This window comes from Aspergillus steynii, assembly GCF_002849105.1.
Source record: "Aspergillus steynii IBT 23096 chromosome Unknown P170scaffold_7, whole genome shotgun sequence".
In the NCBI taxonomy this organism is placed as follows: Eukaryota; Fungi; Ascomycota; class Eurotiomycetes; order Eurotiales; family Aspergillaceae; genus Aspergillus; species Aspergillus steynii.
The window spans coordinates 1,313,199-1,331,034 of record NW_020194404.1 but is presented as its reverse complement, the minus strand read 5'-3'; the positions used below and the strand labels follow the sequence as shown (position 1 = coordinate 1,331,034).

The 17,836-nt window shown below is 53.4% G+C and overlaps 8 protein-coding genes across 8 annotated transcripts; 4 read left to right on the top strand and 4 right to left on the bottom strand.

The window, feature by feature from the left end:
- Positions 1–27: 27 nt before the first annotated feature.
- P170DRAFT_364969 (dihydrolipoyl dehydrogenase) lies at positions 28–1,838 on the top strand (the record flags this gene model as incomplete). Its single annotated transcript, XM_024844677.1, has 4 exons — positions 28–163; positions 274–353; positions 440–922; positions 999–1,838. The coding sequence occupies 4 exons, from the start codon at positions 28–30 to the stop codon at positions 1,836–1,838; spliced, it is 1,539 nt and encodes a 512-aa protein (XP_024701069.1).
- A 457-nt stretch (positions 1,839–2,295) lies between these two features.
- P170DRAFT_512398 (uncharacterized protein) lies at positions 2,296–2,668 on the top strand (the record flags this gene model as incomplete). Its single annotated transcript, XM_024854986.1, has 2 exons — positions 2,296–2,602; positions 2,655–2,668. The coding sequence occupies 2 exons, from the start codon at positions 2,296–2,298 to the stop codon at positions 2,666–2,668; spliced, it is 321 nt and encodes a 106-aa protein (XP_024701068.1).
- A 541-nt stretch (positions 2,669–3,209) lies between these two features.
- P170DRAFT_439487 (phosphoribomutase PRM15) lies at positions 3,210–5,960 on the bottom strand. The gene is made up of 10 exons (XM_024849847.1): positions 5,840–5,960; positions 5,739–5,783; positions 5,591–5,669; positions 5,142–5,461; positions 5,071–5,089; positions 5,004–5,013; positions 4,775–4,955; positions 4,440–4,729; positions 3,704–4,380; positions 3,210–3,648 (listed from the first exon to the last, which is right to left on the bottom strand). The coding sequence occupies exons 1-10, from the start codon at positions 5,858–5,860 to the stop codon at positions 3,485–3,487; spliced, it is 1,806 nt and encodes a 601-aa protein (XP_024701067.1). The 5' UTR covers positions 5,861–5,960; the 3' UTR covers positions 3,210–3,484.
- A 43-nt stretch (positions 5,961–6,003) lies between these two features.
- P170DRAFT_439486 (fatty acid desaturase) lies at positions 6,004–8,241 on the top strand. The gene is made up of 2 exons (XM_024849846.1): positions 6,004–6,385; positions 6,468–8,241. The coding sequence occupies exons 1-2, from the start codon at positions 6,177–6,179 to the stop codon at positions 7,921–7,923; spliced, it is 1,665 nt and encodes a 554-aa protein (XP_024701066.1). The 5' UTR covers positions 6,004–6,176; the 3' UTR covers positions 7,924–8,241.
- Positions 8,242–8,257: 16 nt separating this feature from the next.
- P170DRAFT_439485 (ASCC2 family CUE domain-containing protein) lies at positions 8,258–10,634 on the bottom strand. The gene has a single exon (XM_024849845.1). It carries the CDS (start codon positions 10,539–10,541, stop codon positions 8,448–8,450), a length of 2,094 nt encoding a protein of 697 aa, XP_024701065.1. The 5' UTR covers positions 10,542–10,634; the 3' UTR covers positions 8,258–8,447.
- Positions 10,635–11,007: 373 nt separating this feature from the next.
- Positions 11,008–11,505, top strand: S10a (40S ribosomal protein uS10; the record flags this gene model as incomplete). The annotated part of the gene is made up of 3 exons (XM_024844689.1): positions 11,008–11,049; positions 11,122–11,345; positions 11,421–11,505. The coding sequence occupies 3 exons, from the start codon at positions 11,008–11,010 to the stop codon at positions 11,503–11,505; spliced, it is 351 nt and encodes a 116-aa protein (XP_024701064.1).
- Positions 11,506–11,878: 373 nt separating this feature from the next.
- Positions 11,879–13,706, bottom strand: P170DRAFT_364449 (FG-nucleoporin nup42; the record flags this gene model as incomplete). The annotated part of the gene is made up of 3 exons (XM_024844638.1): positions 11,879–13,166; positions 13,525–13,612; positions 13,661–13,706. The coding sequence occupies 3 exons, from the start codon at positions 13,704–13,706 to the stop codon at positions 11,879–11,881; spliced, it is 1,422 nt and encodes a 473-aa protein (XP_024701063.1).
- A 539-nt stretch (positions 13,707–14,245) lies between these two features.
- P170DRAFT_428951 (ELYS family protein) lies at positions 14,246–15,296 on the bottom strand (the record flags this gene model as incomplete). The annotated part of the gene is made up of 3 exons (XM_024847865.1): positions 14,246–14,785; positions 14,843–15,072; positions 15,143–15,296. 3 exons carry the CDS (start codon positions 15,294–15,296, stop codon positions 14,246–14,248), a joined length of 924 nt encoding a protein of 307 aa, XP_024701062.1.
- Positions 15,297–17,836: the final 2,540 nt, after the last annotated feature.

Sequence of the window (17,836 nt, the reverse complement as noted above, 5' to 3'; positions counted from 1 at the left end):
TCATTTTTTCTCCCTCTGCTTTTCACCATGTTCCGGACTCTTCTGCCCCGGGCCACGCCGCGGGCTGCCCTCCGCACGGCTCGTCCTACCCCCTCCAACTTCGTCGCTGCCCCTACTCTCGCTTTCCTCGGACGCTCGAAACGTGGCTACGCCTCTGAGTCGGGTACGTGTGATCCTCGCCCGTCGCCAATGACCCTGGACGTCGCAGGCGCCGCGCCCTTCTCTCCCGGAACAAGAGCCGTTGGCTAACCCACAGCTGGTTTTGTGCGATAGGTGAGCACGATGTTGTTATCATCGGTGGTGGTGTCGCTGGTTACGTTGCTGCCATCAAGGCTGGCCAGGAAGGCCTGAAGGTGCGCTCTCAATCCCTCCTCTCCTTCTGAGGTCTTTTTTTCTGTCTCTGACAGAGCGACTAACAATTTTCTCTTCCGCCTAATAGACTGCCTGTATCGAGAAGCGTGGCCGTCTCGGAGGCACCTGCTTGAACGTCGGCTGTATTCCCTCGAAATCTCTGCTCAACAACTCGCATCTCTACCACCAGGTCCTCCACGACACGAAAAAGCGCGGTATCGAGGTCGGTGATGTCAAGTTGAACCTCGAGCAGATGATGAAGGCCAAGGACTCCTCCGTCGACGGCCTCACCAAGGGTATCGAGTACCTGCTCAAGAAGAACAACGTCGACTACGTCAAGGGTACCGGTGCGCTGGTCGACTCCAACACCGTCAAGGTCAACCTGCTCGAGGGTGGTGAGCAGACCCTCCGCGGAAAGAACATCCTCATCGCCACCGGCAGTGAGGCCACTCCTTTCCCCGGCCTGAACATCGACGAGAAGCGCATCATCACCAGCACCGGCGCTCTCGCCCTGCAGGAGGTCCCCAAGAAGATGGTCGTCATCGGTGGTGGTATCATCGGTCTGGAGATGGTAAGATTTCTCAGACAAAGTGCTATGAAAATAGCTGCGGCAACTTCTTAGGAGGTTTACTAATCAAATGATATAGGCTTCCGTCTGGTCTCGTCTCGGATCCGAAGTCACCGTCGTCGAATTCCTCGGCCAGATCGGTGGTCCCGGTATGGATGCCGACATCGCCAAGCAGGCCCAGAAGATCCTCGGCAAGCAGGGCATCAAGTTCAAGACCGGCACCAAGGTCACCAAGGGTGACGACAGCGGCGCCACCGTCCAGCTCAACGTTGAGTCCGCCAAGGGCGGCAAGGAGGAGACCCTCGACGCCGACGTCGTCCTGGTCGCCATCGGTCGCCGTCCCTTCACCGAGGGTCTGGGCCTGGAGAACGTTGGAATCGAGAAGGACGACCGGGGCCGCCTCGTCGTCGACCAGGAGTACCGCACCAAGGTCTCCAACATCCGCGTGATCGGAGACTGCACCTTCGGACCCATGCTGGCCCACAAGGCCGAGGAGGAGGCCGTTGCCGCCGTCGAGTACATCAAGAAGGGCTACGGCCACGTCAACTACGCCGCCATCCCCAGCGTCATGTACACCCACCCCGAGGTCGCCTGGGTTGGCCAGAACGAGGCCGAGGTCAAGGCCGCCGGCGTCAAGTACCGCGTCGGTACCTTCCCCTTCAGCGCCAACTCCCGTGCTAAGACCAACCTCGACACCGAGGGTCAGGTCAAGTTCATCGCCGACGCCGAGACCGACCGCATTCTCGGAGTGCACATCATCGGCCCCAACGCCGGTGAGATGATCGCCGAGGCCACCCTGGCCGTTGAGTACGGTGCTTCCTGCGAGGACGTCGCCCGGACGTGCCACGCCCACCCTACTCTGTCCGAGGCCTTCAAGGAGGCCGCCATGGCCACCTACTCCAAGGCCATCCACTTCTAAGCTCCTTACCACCTCTTTCTGTTTCCCCTCCGACACCACTTGTATCTTCTCTCTCGACTTTGAGTCTAGCCTCGCTAGCCACCCTCTGTAGCATTTTCGATGTTTTGCCGCTTATATTTTCCTCTACTAGTTGCGATATTTTCTGTACTGAGAATTATGAATAAAAGATAGCTTATAATTCACATTTCAGGAAGAGCATAATGAGGAATTGTACCATCAGATTTTGTGCATTCAATTTTCCTACCCAGATACAGTAAATTTGTGCAATCTCCCATTCCCACCCAACTCATTTTCCTTTTCTCTGCCCTGAAGAAAAGTGAGAAAAAAGAAAACAAGATTAACCGGAAATATAAAACCTCATTCCAAATCAGTGGTACAAACAGCATTTAGTATTCTTCGCACAGCCCTGCTCCATCACGATCAGCGGCACCGGGGGGCCGTACGGATGTCTATGACCATGACCATGATGTCTCTGAGCAGGAGGAGGAGGAAGTCGACAGTGCGTATCCCGACACTGATCATGGACTTGGTCCTGGTCCTGAGTCTGGGTCTGGACCTGGGTTTGAGTCTGAGTTTGCGTCTGAGTCTGCGTTTGGCTCTGGCATTGACGCTGATGCTGATGCTGAGACTGACTCTGATTCTGGTCATGACAATATCTTCTCCGCGTCCCCTGCGTCTGATACCCCGGTCCCTGCGACGACCACTGCCAGCAGCACGCGCAGCAGAACGTATGGTCTCCGTCGCTGTCCGCGTCGCTGTCTTGGGTGAGGTTGGGGTTAGTTACGGGTCTGGGTCTTCTGCGATGGCGTCGTGTAGGGCCCGGGGTGTGATCGTGGGTGCAGGCTCGGTCTCGAGGCCAGAAGCAGCGGAGGCAGGGACATGGTGGCTCTTCTCGGTCGTGGTGGTGTGGTTCGTGGTAGGGTTTGGATGGAGGGGGGTAGGTGGGTGGGTGTGGTGGTCTAGGGGGTATTGCTGTTTAGTATGAGGGAGAATGGATGATGTAGGGGAGTGAGTATGAGGACGAAGGAAGGGGGATGTGGAATGGAGGAAATGGAAATGGAACTGGAAATGGATGGATACGTAGGCTCGTGATAGTACCGAGGATAATATGGTCCGTCATCGTAGTCAGGACCAGAAGAGCAGTCGAAATGAACGGCTGCAGTTTGGATGTAGGCTGGGTTGGAATGGTGGTGGATGTGAGTGTGTCTACTCATAGCGAGTAGGAATGAGTGATATGCGAGAGATGAATGAGATCTGAGACAGACGTTGAGAGGAATCGCAACAAAAGACAATAAAGAGGAGATCCTACGGTTTATATACTTGCAGGCAGCAAGCAAACTGTTCACGAAGCTGATAATCGTCATAATATTGGTAGCCAATAGATTTGATCATTGCTATGCGCTATAAATGCTGTATGACATTGATTTTGTTTGTTCTTGATGCTACACCACCCTTGATTGATATTTGAAGTCAATATGGACAGATTGCTCTATTTCGGGGTCATTTCTTAGGAAATTTATCCATGAACTCTCCCTCATAGGATAGATTAGTGTGGGACAGTCTAGAAGTCGCCTGCAGTTTCCCTCTGGAGACGTTCCAATAGGTAAACCAAGCCAATTCAAGAGCCCTTACCCAACCGGATAACCCTACTCCGGAACTGTGTATACATGTCCAGAGGATGTGGGCAGCTGTTTGCTGTACGTCATTGATGGAGCAGAAGGCTGGATCCATTCCTTCAGAACGGCCAGGAAAGCATCACAAACAGCATCCGTGGCCTGTTCGCGAGATGCACCACAACTTTCAATGTACACTGCAGGAAGCAAAGGTCAGCGAAATGTGGAAATTAATCAGGATATCTAGCTTACCCTTGACTTTGGGCTCTGTTCCTGAGGCTCGGATGGTAAACCGAACATCCCGATCAAGCCACAAGGTCAGCATATGACTGGATTTGTCCACGGGCAGTGTCGGTTTGTGGTTTTGGGTTCCGGAATCATAGCCTTCCGTCATATCTCGCCATCTCAGAATCTTGAATGATCCCAAAGATTTCTCGGCCTGGTAGGGCCCGCCCCTGATGGCTTCAAACAAGCTCCCTGTCGTGGCCGGGTTGGGGGATCGGAAGTAGGTATTGAGGGTCTCGAAGTGGCCAAACTCCTTGAAGAGTTGCTGTAGTTTCGTGTAGGGTGTGAGTCCTTGAGACCTCCACTTTGCCTCCGCTGACAAGAAGACCAGTGCGGCAGTAATGCCATCCTTGTCGTAGCAGACCTCTGGGAACATGTACCCGAGGGCCTCTTCAAATGCATAGGGCACGTAGTATCCTTCGTCCTCGAGGTTCCGCGAGATATTACCCATCCATTTGAACCCTGTCAATGCCTCCTGGAAACGTATTCCGTTAGCCGAAGCCATTTTGTCCAGCATGCCCGAGGAGACCGTGGAGTTTAGAACGGCAACACGGGGCTTGTCCTCCCGGCCCTGTAGAGACTCAAAGAGATGTGATGCTAGGAGCACGCCGGCATGATTTCCCGTAAAAGGAAACCAAGAACCACTGGTACCACCCAAGCAATCAGCAACAGATCAAAGAGAAAATCCAATAATGACACCTACTTGACTTTCTCGGCCGCTGCAAACCGATCCGCATCTGGATCATGGGCGACAATAAGGGTCTTCCCCTCCTTGTCGGCTGTTTGCATGGCAAGATCCAAGGCCCCGGCTTCCTCGGGATTTGGGAATGAAACCGTGGGGAAGTCTGGATTGGGCTGGATCTGCTCTGCTACAGGAGATAGGTTGTTGATTCCCACGGACTGGCACAGGTCCGGGAAAACCAAGCCACCAACCCCGTGTAACGGAGTATACACAAAAGGGCTCGGAGGTCCCCATTTGGTTACGGTGGATTTCTACGTTGTCAGCAACAAGAAACAGATGGACCAATAGGTACTCACAGCATATTGCCAAGCTGTCTTCGTATATTCCGGCAGGACCCTCCTATAAGCATCAGTGTGGAGATATTCGCCGGGTTGCTGGTCCTTCCAGGCACCAGTCCAAGGGACCAGGTTTTCCTCAATCGACTGGGCGATTTCTACATCCATGGGGGTATTGATTTGGGCTCCATTTTTGAAGTAGCTGGACGGCGTCAGTTAGATTCCAGCTGGCTTGGGCAAGGGTACGGACACTTTGTAGCCTGTAAAACGTGCCAAGCGTCAGTGGCAGCTCAGCGCATCTCGACATGAAGACTTACCATTGTCTTGAGCTGGATTCTACAAAACATTAGCCACTAGGTTGAAAATTCAGTGTCTACAGGAAACCTACGTGACTTGCAGTGACCATGATTCCTGCCGCAGCCTGCAGATGGGTTACACCGAATGGGACCGATGGTGTCACCGAAGGCTGGGGGTAGAACCAAACAGGGATCTCTAGAGCAATGAAGGCATTTGCTGCCAGAGCAGCGAATCTGGCCGAGTTGTACCGAGCATCATGGCCAATGACCACACCGGCGGATGCAATACCGGAATGTTTGTCTTTCAGGTATTTGGCTAGACCCTGGGATGCCTGGATGACCGTCAAAGGATTCATGCATGAGAATCCTGCTGCCATCCGGCCCCGGAGACCAGCCGTACCAAACTGGATGCCTGTGGCATTTGGTCAGAAAGAGCAGAGATGCTTTGATTGGCCACCCAAAGCTAGACAGAGAGAATAGGGGACTGAAAGTAGGCTTCCACTCCAAAGTGGGTACGAATCGGATTCAGGTACGAACATACGGTTCTGGAGGCGTTGTTCTAGGTCCTTGACAGCACCAGCATCTCGCAGCTGCTCAATTTCCGCACGCGTGGCAGGATCCTGGGTCGGGCATTAGCACGGCTATGAAACCCATGAAACACCAATAATGGGTCAATAGAATCATATTACTTGGTCCCACTCAAGCCATTTTTGGATCAACGGCGACAGCGAATCCTACGCAAGGAAATTAACACGCAAGAACGAGGCGGTCAGAGTCATCAAGGGGCTACCTCGGTTGCGATGGCAGACATGATTGGATGGGATCCAGCAGGAATCCGACAACCCAGAGCGTGGTGAAAGGCAGGGGAATAATAATCACGAATAAGAATAGTATCAAGCGGGAGAAAGGAAAGTGGAAAGTGGAAAGGAAGTGGAATGATCGTCGGCGTTGACCGTTTCCACTTCCGTCTCCGCCTTGCGACCTCAGGCAACCGTTGTTCTTCCGTCTCTCCCGCTTCTTCTTCCTTCTCCTTCTCTTGTTTGACTTCGCTCTTGTCCTACCCGCTGTTTTCTCACCGTTGATTCCCTTTTCAGTCGTCTTGTTTTTGCTTTCCTTCTCTGCCCACGATGGCTCCCGCCGTCACTCCGCCGTCCCTCGCCCGCAAGGACACGGTCCTGTCGCGACGTTACATCGAAGGCCAGATTGCGGAGGGCAAGCATCTCATCATCTTCGAAGGCTGCGTGCTGAAAGTGGACGCTTTGCTTCCTTTCCACCCGGGAGGTGAAAAGCCTATCAAGCATATGGTCGGAAGAGATGCCACAGATGAGATGAATGCGTACGTTTGTTGAGTTCTACTTTGTGATTACACTCATAGATCGGAATCCCCTCGGGTTGCTGACTCGTCTCGCCATATGCAGTTTACATGGGGAAGATACATGCCGGCAGTTTCGAAAATATCAGATCGGTCGCATCAATGGACCATGGTTGAACTTCCTCCCTCCGATCCATGGCGGAAAGTTCCGTCCCTACGCGGAGGAATCGTGCTCGACCGACGAAGAGAGCTCAGGCCTGGAAACGTCAACGCCTCCTTCCCCGATATTTGATGCAGTCGATGGAAAGGTCCGCCGCCGAAAAACTTCTGCCACCACCGATTCGTCGGTCTCGACCCCCCCGAATGAGGAGGTTGAGTCCAGGCCCTTCTTCCTGGATGCACGAACCCGAGAAGAGATCGTATTCGATACGGCCAAATACCCCTCTCTCGACATGGAAAGCCAGGATATGATCAGGACGAAATATCGGGAATTGGACGAGAAGATTCGCGCGGAAGGTCTATACCAATGCAACTACTTCTCGTACTTCATCGAATGCTGTCGCTATACGCTTTTCGGAACGTTGGCCTATGTGCTCCTGCAGTGGGAATGGTACGCAAGCTCGGCATTCTTTCTGGGATGCCTCTGGCATCAACTCGTCTTCACCGCCCATGATGCTGGCCATATGGGCATCACTCACAACTTCCACGTGGACACGACGATTGGGATGATCATTGCCGACTGGATTGGGGGTCTTAGTCTCGGTTGGTGGAAGCGCAGTCACAACGTTCATCACATCGTGACAAACGAACCTGAGCATGACCCTGATATTGAGCACATGCCTTTCTTCGCGGTTTCGCATCGGTTCTTCGACAGCCTTCGAAGCACTTACTATGACCGAGTCATGAAGTTCGACGCCGTATCTAAGGTGATGCTGAAATATCAGGACTACCTCTACTACCCAATCCTGATGCTTGCACGGTTCAATCTTTACCGTCTGAGCTGGGAATACCTCCTGACCGGCCAGGCTCCCAAGAGGGGCCCTGCTTGGTGGCACCGCTGGTTCGAGTTTGCCGGTCAGATCTTCTTCTGGTACTGGTTTGGCTATGGTGTCCTCTACTGCACCCTCCCCGACTGGAGCACCCGCCTAACATACCTCATGGTTTCCCACATCGTCACCTCTCCGCTGCACATTCAGATCACGCTGTCCCATTTTGCCATGTCCACAGCGGACATGGGCGTCAGCGAATCATTCCCACAGAAGATGCTTCGCACCACTATGGACGTGGACTGCCCAACCTGGCTCGACTTCTTCCACGGAGGCCTGCAGTTCCAGGCGATCCACCACCTCTACCCCCGTATGCCCCGCCACAACTTGCGTCGTGCGCAGAAGCTGGTCCTGGAGTTCTGTAAAGACACGGGCATCCCCTACGCCCTCTTTACCTTCTACGACGGCAACAAAGAAGTCCTCGGCAAGCTCGGCGACGTCGCGAAGCAGCTCCGTCTTCTTGAAGAATGTCGCAAGACATGCGCCGATCAGGGCACCCTTCTGGATCATCACTAAATGATTTTGCACCTTCCTCTTTCCGCGACTCGCACTGTTTGATTGATCCCCTGGCGTATATCCACGCACGCTAAACCTCCTCTGGGTGTTGTAAATATTCATTGCCTCTGTATTTATCTGGTGGCCTCTTTTGTTTGGGTATCGGATTCTCTGCTGATTTAGATCACCCGCAATTCCCGCGTCAATGTGTTTACGATGCTCCTAGTGTTGATTATGATATAATGGTCCTGTATTTATTTGTCGATGTATCTCCAGCTTGTTGGCGTCGAGCTGAATCTCAATTGATGGTCTTATGGTATTATATACGATTTCTCGTCGTGATTCAACAGAAGGGTCAAGTATCAAGTATCAAGTATCGAGTATCAAGTGTCAACATCGTAGATAACCTATTTACTAGTAGGCAAGCTCGCTTCAAAAGCGAGACTCGATCGAATGTACATGCATGGCTCGCAAGCACCTCCATAAGTAACCCATGTGGCATCGTGACGGCATTAACAATCATCACTGGATGGAACTCAAATCAATTATCCAACCATGCCCCCAGCCCTGGCTACCTTCTTCGCTCTCTGCTGTCGTCGATTATGATTCGCTCGACTGGATTTGTTCTCTTCTTTTCTTTGTCGCGAGGCGGCCGTGTTACCGTTATTGTTACTGCTCTGGTCTCCGGATGCGCCTCCTCCTCGACGATTTCCGCCGCCACCTCGTCGACCACCACCACGGCCTCTGCCGCGCGTGGAGCCGCCTCTGCCTCTAGATGTGGATCCGGAAGGTTCGTCCGGTTCGCTCTCGTCGTCGTCGCCTTTCGGTCCTGGCTTGCGGTACGCCGTCGGGCGAAGTTCTGGCTGCGCGATGGCGCCACCGGGTCCGCCGCCGCCGCCGCCAGCGAAGGACGTTTTGTCTTCGAGACGGGCGAGACGTTTCGGGTCTCGGGTCAGCATCACTGCCCAGCCCTCGATGGCCTCGTCGGTCATTCCGGTCTCGCGCTTCAGGGACGCGCGGGGCTGCGAGCGCCGGGTGGCGGAGTCTCGGGCGAACAGGGCGCTGTTGGCCTTGTAGGCACGGAAAAGCGTCAGGTCCAGATCCTCGGCGGTCTTCCGGGCGTCGGCGTCGGCGTCGGTGTTCGTAGTTGCGGCGTCAACGGTGCCGCCGACGTCGGCGACGTCGTAGGTGTCGTCGCGTTCGTCGTCATCCGAGTCGAAGGTCGCCAGAGCGGAGAGGATGGCGGCTTTGTTGGTCGCGTGCTGGCTGCGGTCGTTGAGCACGGTTTCGGTGGTCAGGTTGGGGTCGGGGCCGCCGAAGTGCAGTTTGCCGCCGCCGTCGGAGCGCGCCAGCTCGGCGAGGTCGATGTCGGAGTCGAAGACGTTCTTGCGAGTTGGGATGGGTTCCGGTGTGGCTGAGGGGGGCGTGGACTTGGGTGGGAGCGGGTCGTGAGGGATCGTAGAGGAGGTGGTGGGGAGTTGTTCGGATTTGTCGAGGGTTTGCAGATGCGACGGTATGGAGTCGTCGAGGAGATGCGCGACGACGGTCTCCGGGTTGTCGTCGAACTGGTCGAGAAGGCGCACAATGTAGCCAGAGCCTAAGTCGGGGAAGAGGTCTTGGACTTGGGTAACGAGGGACATCTTGTGGATGTGAAGCTCTTCAGGGCGAGGGAGATCCGACGCCCGGCCTTTACCCTTGTCGACGTTCTTCTTCTGCTTTTGATACCGATGATGGAAGACTTTCGAGTCGGCCTGGTATGCGCGCAGACTGGAAACAAGATCCTGACCGCGCTTCTGCGGATGCGAGAGTAGGTATCTCTCCAGTCGGACTAGCAGATCAGAGCTACAAATGACGTCGGAGAGAAGAGTAGCTTCCTTTTTGGTCTGTGAGTTGCCGGCGCCGGCGCTGGCTTTCAGGCTGAAGAGTTGATCGAGTAGCAGTGAAAGGTTGGGCTGGGGGCCTTTCAGTAGAGAAACTAGACCAACGTATATGTTTGCCACGAGGACTCGACGGATATCATCTCTTCGATGCGCTTGATACGCATCGGAGAATGTGTCGAGGTAATCCGCACCGGCCATAAGTGTCGGACCGGATTGAGGAAGTGCAGACACCAGGATTGTCAATGTGCGAATGTCCGACATGATACCTGAAGACTTGGCCGCATTCATGATGGAGAGCTGCTTGATGATCGTGGACTTGGCCTTCTCTAGGCTGGAAGATATCGTGGGCTCGTGTTTGTTCCATACATCGGACAGCAGCTTCTTCGCAGCCGAGCTAGAGGGGTAGCAACAACTTAGACTCCCCAGATACTTCCACTCAAGAAGCTCGGCAGGCGAGCCCGCCAGCTCCAGTAGATATCGCCTCGTCAGCAGAAAACTGAGCTTCCGTAACGTCTTCGCCTTGGTACCTGCATGAAGACCAGGCGTACCCGGTGCAGATAATAGAGCGTAGAATGATGTCAAGAATGAAACTGCAGATTCATCGTTGGGCGCGAGATTGCGGAATTGCGCATCAGACGCCTCTATGCGTAGACCGAGAAGCAAGACCCATGCATCTATATAGAGCTCCCATTCCTGCGAGGGTATGGCGCTCTGCACCTCGGGCGGTGGAACTGGAGCAAGAGGAGGCCAATTCGCCATGACCCTGCAGCCTTGAATTCAGGATGGAAGGACGAGAGAACAGGAAAATGAGGTATTCCAAGGCAACACGAGGTAAAAGAAGTCAGGCCGTATTATCTCATCGTTGCGGAGGAGCATCTCTACTCCGATGTGTCACGATGAGTCGAGGCCGAGTCGGCTTCCCCATCGGGTTAGCGCCAGATAGGCGAGCGCCAAGACTTTCACGCCCACAAGCGGCGCTAAACGCACTGCAAAAAAAAGATTCATTTACAGTCGTCGCATCTCTAATATACTCCCTCAACGGCCATCATCACCTTACCGAACCCCGAAGTTCAGGTCTTGACTGGCAATTAGTCTCGTTTGTGGTATGGCTCTTACCGCCTAACTGCGATTTTTCGCTTATCTTTTCCCCCGCGCGAGAAACTAACCGTCAACCTTCCTTCCTACAGCCATCTCAATCCCACCGGTCTCAACCACCTCAGTCAAGATGTCTTTCCAGAAGCCCGAGAAGGATTTCGGCGAGGGCCCCGTACGTTCTTCACTCGACTCGTGTCGCTGGTCTCTTGGAACAGTATACTAATCGGTGCTTGCCACCCTACAGAAGGTCCACAAGATCCGTATCACCCTCACCTCCCGCAAGGTCGCTGCCCTTGAGAAGGTGTGCTCGGAGCTCATCGACCGTGCCCGCTCCAAGGCTCTGCAGGTCAAGGGTCCCGTCCGTCTGCCCACCAAGACCCTGCACATCTCCACCCGTAAGACCCCCAACGGTGAGGGTTCCAAGACCTGGGACAAGTACGAGATGCGCATCCACAAGCGTCTCATAGAGTATGTTTCCCCTTCCCTTTCTACCCCAATGCGATCGGGCATGTCGGGAGGAGATGCTAACGTTTCGCCCCATAGCCTGCTCGCTCCCACCGAGACCGTCAAGCAGATCATCATCAACATCGAGGCCGGTGTTGAGGTTGAGGTCACCATTGCCGCTTAAATGGGATGTTCTAGTCCGGTACACGGAAGGGGTTGGGTCATGCCTCCCCCGGGGCGGCGCCGATGTGCTCCTCAAGCCATGTAGTAGATGGATTGCTTCAGGGCTCTGCAAGAGCCAACATCGATACCCGCTAGAACTTGGCACAAAAATGAAAAATATTAAAAACGAGTAACTTCTGGTTTCTGGTCTTCGCTGCCTCTTCGACAGCTTCGTAACTTCGTGCCTCCGTAGATAGGCTGTGACGGCATAATTTCCATCTTCGTTTTAATTAAATAAGTATCCAACCGGAAAGCGCCTTTTTACCTCCCCTGTAAACGCTCAATAGTTATAATACATGGATCATGAAAGCAGATTCCCAGTGAAAAGCTCATAGCTAAAAGTCAAAGCTCACGTTCTCTCTTTTCGGAGGGACACTAGGGACGATGCCGTCTTTGAAGTATCCGTTCTTCGCAAAGAAGTCGTACTGCTCGGCCACCTCCGGCGTGTACTCGTCTGGTTCTCCATAGGCGTCCCTCAAGCTAGCCTCGTCCGGTGGGCCGTCAGGAAAGAATATGCGAACCCAGGTTTTCTGATCCTGAGGATGTAGATAGCACGGCACGCTATCAATGTAATTCACCGGCTGACCTTTCCAAGATGCCAATTTGTTTGTCATAGGATTCCGGGTTGTTTGGCCGTTCAAAGGCGGAATGGGCATTAGATCGTTAGGATCATCAACCTTGATAAACGGCTGAGCTCCGGCGTCTGCCCCTATTGTCGGGGCTGAAGCCTGTTGCTGCGGTGGTGGTTGCTCTTGTTGACGATTGATGTATGATGGCGGAGCAGTCACGGGTTGCCCAAAAGGATTTGGCGGCTGAGCAGGCTGCTCCGGTTGCTTGTTGAAGCCAAAGCCAGACGGCGCAGCAGGTTGGGGCTGGGGCTGGGGCTGGGGCTGAGGTTGTTGGTTGTTGATCTGTGCAAATGGCGAAGCGCTCGAAGCAGATTGGCCGAAGCCAGTGTTCTGACCCTGGTACTTATTGGCCATCTGAGCAAATGGACTTTGGGTGTTCTGAGGAACCGCGAACCCCGTCGTCCCCATCGGAGCAGGCTGGCCAAACGAAGGTTGTCCAAAAGCCGGCTTCTCGAAAGCAGCCTGGCCAGCAGCGGAAGGTTGGCCAAATGATGGCTGACCGAAGGACGGCTGGCCAAATGACGGCTGGCCAAAGCCGGATGGTTTGCCAAAGCCAGGCTGTGCTAGTTTGCCAAATCCAGACATTTGGTCTGGGGGTGGTGTGGGCTCTTGAGGCTTTCCAAACGGCGACTGCCCAAGGCCCGAAAAGGAAAGGGCCGTCTTACCCTCGGCGATATCAATGCGATTCGGGTGTTCATTCTCACCGTCAGTGATGTATTTGATGGCTCCGTTCAGATCGCCTAAGATGATCTCCATCTGTTTAACATGTTCGCTATACATGTTCTGGGCTTCTTGGATAGCACCTTGGGCGTTTCCAGCGGCAGCAAGTTCGTAATGATGCAGCCGGAGTTCCTCAAAGCTCATCTCCCGCTGAGGACCTCCAAATAGCTGTCTCGGGGCGTTCCGCCCCGGTCCGTAGCAGGAGAAGATCCATTCCGGTCGACCCTTTCCCTCCGTCAAGTCGATCTTGATGTCGCTGACTGTCAAGCCATACCTGGAATTCTCTTAGCCAAGGCAGGATGGAGCTGATGCAGAGGTGACTTACTTGGCCGTTTGTTGATTCTGCTGTCCCTGGTTTTGAACTTGACCCTGACGACCTTTACGAGAAGTTAGATGCTTTGAACGAGGCATGGGGGGCAAGTGCTGTACTGCAGAGTGCAAGACACGAAAGATCGGGGAACCGCATGCAGGCACCAAGAGTACAAAGAGCACAAAGAGATACACATGACGGGTTTAAGATGGGGAAAGAAGAGCAAGCACATGCTTTCCCTTCCTTTGCGATTCCTTTGAGGAAAGAACCAAGGGACCATGCACTCTAGGACTAAGGCATGCAATCTCTATGGGGAAGTCACGGCGTACCTTGTTGAAAACCACCTCCCGCGAGGGCAGCAAATGAGTTGCCGGAGCCTGGTCTCCCCGGATGTTCATATTTGCAGCGATCTAAACAAATAATTAGCTGTGTAAGAAGTACCAATGGGGATATAATACCTCCGAATCTACATCGGTTCTGCTGGTAAAAAGTGCAGACCACCATGGCGTCGTCCTGATTAGGTGCTAATGTCCAAGAAGCAACAGTTCTCGCAGGGTGTTCACGTGTTTTGCGCTCGTTAAGGTTCAATCCTCTCGTGCAGTCCAACCAGAAGAGCTTATAACCCAGCAATTAGCATATTTAGAGAGCAGTTTAACCGGAATTTAATGCTGGACTAACAACTCGGCCATAAAAGAATGGACGGGGATGAATTCACTGATGAACGTTGCTGGCGTTCTGCCGGTAACAATACATTTCGCCAAGCCCCGGGCAAAGAGTCTCTTGCCGACCTGCCACCGCGTACGGTAATTACACACCCATAGTCGAATATCTACATGATTGCGTAGAAAAAGATACCTCACGACAATCGGATATACAATCCCTGTGCTTTAAATCCATATTACTAATATCACATTTGTCGGATAAAAATACACAATTCCTAACTCAAACTCCTATTCTCCAGACCGTTTCCATGGCTATTAAAATCATGAGGTCCCTAGCCTAGCAGCGAGGGCCGAATACCACTGATAAATAAAAAAGAAACCCTACGAGTGCTTCATGCTCTTCTTCAAAACATCCCAGTTCACCCCGTCAATTTTCTTTCCGCCTAAGGACTCGAGTTCCGGCGAGAGCCCCGTCAATTTTCCTGTCGCAAGTCGTCGCATCATAACCGTGTCCTTGGAGCCGTGCAGACCCTTTGCGCTGCCACGAAGCAGGGTATCTTCCAGCCATTGTTCTTCCTGGTCATCAAATGGAAGGCCGATCAGTTCCATAGCCCGTTGACTGCGAATCTGCCCCGCCTCGGTGTTATGGACGAATTCAATGAGTAGCTCAAAATAGGCCTGGCGAAGCATTTCTTGGTGATTGCGGGTGAAGAAGAAGGCTTCCGTGATGCTCGAGCGGCAGAGCGTCTGGAAGAAGGCCCGCTGGACGCCTTCGGTGGCTAGCGGAGGAGAGACGGTTAGGTAGTAGGCCATGACGAGGCTATCGTCGTGTTTGGGAAGGTGCGGCAGCGTAAGGACGTAGAGGATCTCGTCGGGGAAAGTGGGAATGATAGAGGGTTCGGTCAGGTACTCGACAGCTCGCTGCGTTGTGGTTTGATGTTAGCAAATGTCGCAAAAGGTCAAATAGGCGCAACTGACTCTGAATTCAAGCCTGTCGAGGTTCCAGAGCCCTTCAATGAAGAGCCTATACTTTTCGGGCAGATGGCATCGTCGCGAAAACTGCGTAGCCGCTTCGCTCGCTGCTCGACAATCCTTCAAGATGTAGTAGATCAACGCTTGTTTGTGATGGATGTCTAGTGCCGAAGAGACGATCTGGTCGACCAGAGATCGGAGGTCCGCATTAGACCTGGGAGGGTAGGCCTTTGTCACTGAGGTGTCATTCCTGATCAGCAAGTTTCTTCCGGTGCATCTGGTTGACTGCTGAGCTCTGTTCAGTACCTGCTTTGACTCCGGCGAGTCTTAAGAGTCTGTCGGCGAACAACTGGTTCTCCAGAGCCCGACGATTGGAGACAATCTGCTCAATGATCTTGCCATCGTAGGTGAAGTTCTTGTTGAAGTAGAATATCGAGTCAAATTCGTCCCACGGGGCCATTCTGGCGGTTGTCGCAAGCAATGAATGAATGCAGGCCTCCCATACGGTGGTTACTGGCCGTACCTGCAATACATACAGCTGACTAAGTCGCCACAGACGAGTGAGGTAGGCGGTGAAGTCAGATCCTAGATGAGTAATCCCGCGGACTGTTGTGGCAGAAAGCGACGCTTTCCCCGATCGGGAGACAATGTAAACAACCCACTTCGTCTTTCTCCGTCCGTCGCTTTTTCAAACAAAGACATCACCGCCATCCCCCACCACCCCTATGAAGCACTCATCAATCTATCACCCCCTCACATAATGTCTTCAGTTGCAAAGGGCCGGCCATCCCGGCGATCCGCCTCCCGGCCGAGTTATGTCATGGAGGAGTCTTCATCCGAGGAAGATTCCGGAAATGTTACCCCCACCCAGTCCAACCCCGATGGAGATGAAGAAGAGGAAGAAGAGGAGGAGGAGGAATATACCCCGGTGCCCCAGAAAAAGACCACAGATTCGAGGAGAACTTCACGAAGACGTGTGACCTCCGAAATGCCCCCGCCGAGCGCCACCCCCAGTACCGCACGCACCTCGCGGAGGTCGTCCCGAAGATCGCAAACGACGGAAGAACTCGAAACGTCGCACATCAGCAGTGCAAACGATGAAGGCGAAACAGTCGCAACGATTGAGGAAGAAGAGCCAGAAACACCGTCACAAAAAGCCTCGGCGACAAAGAGAAGAAAAAGTATGCCTTATCACCCCCGCAAGAGTCGAGGCTCTTTGGCGCCAAATCCGGCACAGTCCTTACTCCCAACTCCAGAGACCTCAGAATCGCCCCAATCCCAAATGCGATCCCAGAGAGGCAGTGTGCCCCCGCTTGCCGATATCACCGAAACCGCAGTAAACCAGCCGCCGCCGCCAGATGCCGCCGAGCAACTCGCCGAAGAGCCCGCCGAAAAACCCGCAGAGGAGCCTGCAGAGGAGCCCGCAGAGGATCCAAAGTCGCAGGTTTCCGCCATCAATCCCAATACCACCATTTTAGAGAAACCCATGGACATCATGTTGAAGTCGCGAACGCTGAACCCTTCGCCGCCCGAAGAACCCACGGGACCCAAATCCCGGCTAATGATGAAAAACTTGATACTGATGAACTTCAAGAGTTACGCAGGACAACAAGTTGTCGGGCCCTTCCACGCCTCCTTTTCCTCCATTGTCGGGCCAAACGGATCCGGCAAGTCGAACGTCATTGATGCGCTGCTGTTCGTCTTCGGTTTTCGTGCAAGCAAAATGCGACAGGGCAAGATCTCCGCGCTGATTCACAACTCGGCCAACCACCCCAACCTGCCCTTCTGTGAGGTTGAGGTTCACTTCCAAGAGATATTCGACCGGCCAGACGGCCTCCACGACATCGTCCCAGATTCCCAACTGATTATTTCCCGAAAGGCATTCAAAAACAATACCAGCAAATACTACATGAACGGCAAAGAGACCAACTTCACCGCGGTGACCGGCTTGCTTCGAGAGCGCGGAATTGATCTCGACCACAAACGTTTCCTGATTCTTCAAGGTGAAGTCGAATCCATCGCTCAGATGAAGGCCAAGGCGATGAACGAGCACGAAGACGGACTGCTGGAGTATCTCGAAGACATCATCGGTACTTCGAAATATAAGCAACCCATCGACGAAGCGGCTGCTGAACTGGAGACCCTCAACGACGTCTGCATGGAGAAGAACAACCGTGTCCAGCATGTCGAAAAGGAGAAGACCGGGTTGGAGGACAAGAAAAACAAAGCGCTTGCATACATTCGCGACGAGAATGAGTTGTCCCAGAAACAGTCGGCGCTGTATCAAATATACATGGACGAATGCGCCGACAACATCCGGGTCACCGAAGAGGCCATCCTCCAAATGCAGGAGCTTCTGAACCTGGAACTTGAGAAACACGAAGGCAACGAGTCCGGCATCAAGGAAATGGAAAAAGCCTACAAACGCGGCGTGCGTGCGTATGAAAGCATGGAGAAGGAGACGCAGGCTCTGGCCAAAGAGATGGCCAAGTACGACAAGGAGTCCGTCAAATTCGAGGAGAAGAAGAAGTTCTTGGCTGGTAAACAGAAAAAGCTGGAAAAGTCAATGCAAACAGCCCGTCTGGCCGCATCGGAGTGTGAAAGCCTGGTAGAGAAGCACACAAGTGATATCGAGAAAAAGACGGATGAGACTGCACAGCTTGAAAAGGAGATGAAGGCTGAGGAAGCTGAATTGTCCGAAATTCGTGAAAGTCTCAAAGGGAAAACGCAAGGTCTTTCCGATAAGATCACCGCCAAGCAAAAGTCGCTGGAACCCTGGGATGAGAAGATCAACAAGAAGGTTTCCGCCGTCGCTGTGGCACAGAGTGAGCTTGACATCATCCGGGAGAGAAGCAACGCCGGTGCCGTGCAGCTTGAGGAAGCACAGGGCAAGGTTGCGTCGATTGAAGAGACGCTAGCTACCAAAGAGGGTGATCTTGAGGAGCGCAAGGCTCAAAAGGCCACCCTTGAAGAAGAGCTCGCGAAATTGAAGCACGACTT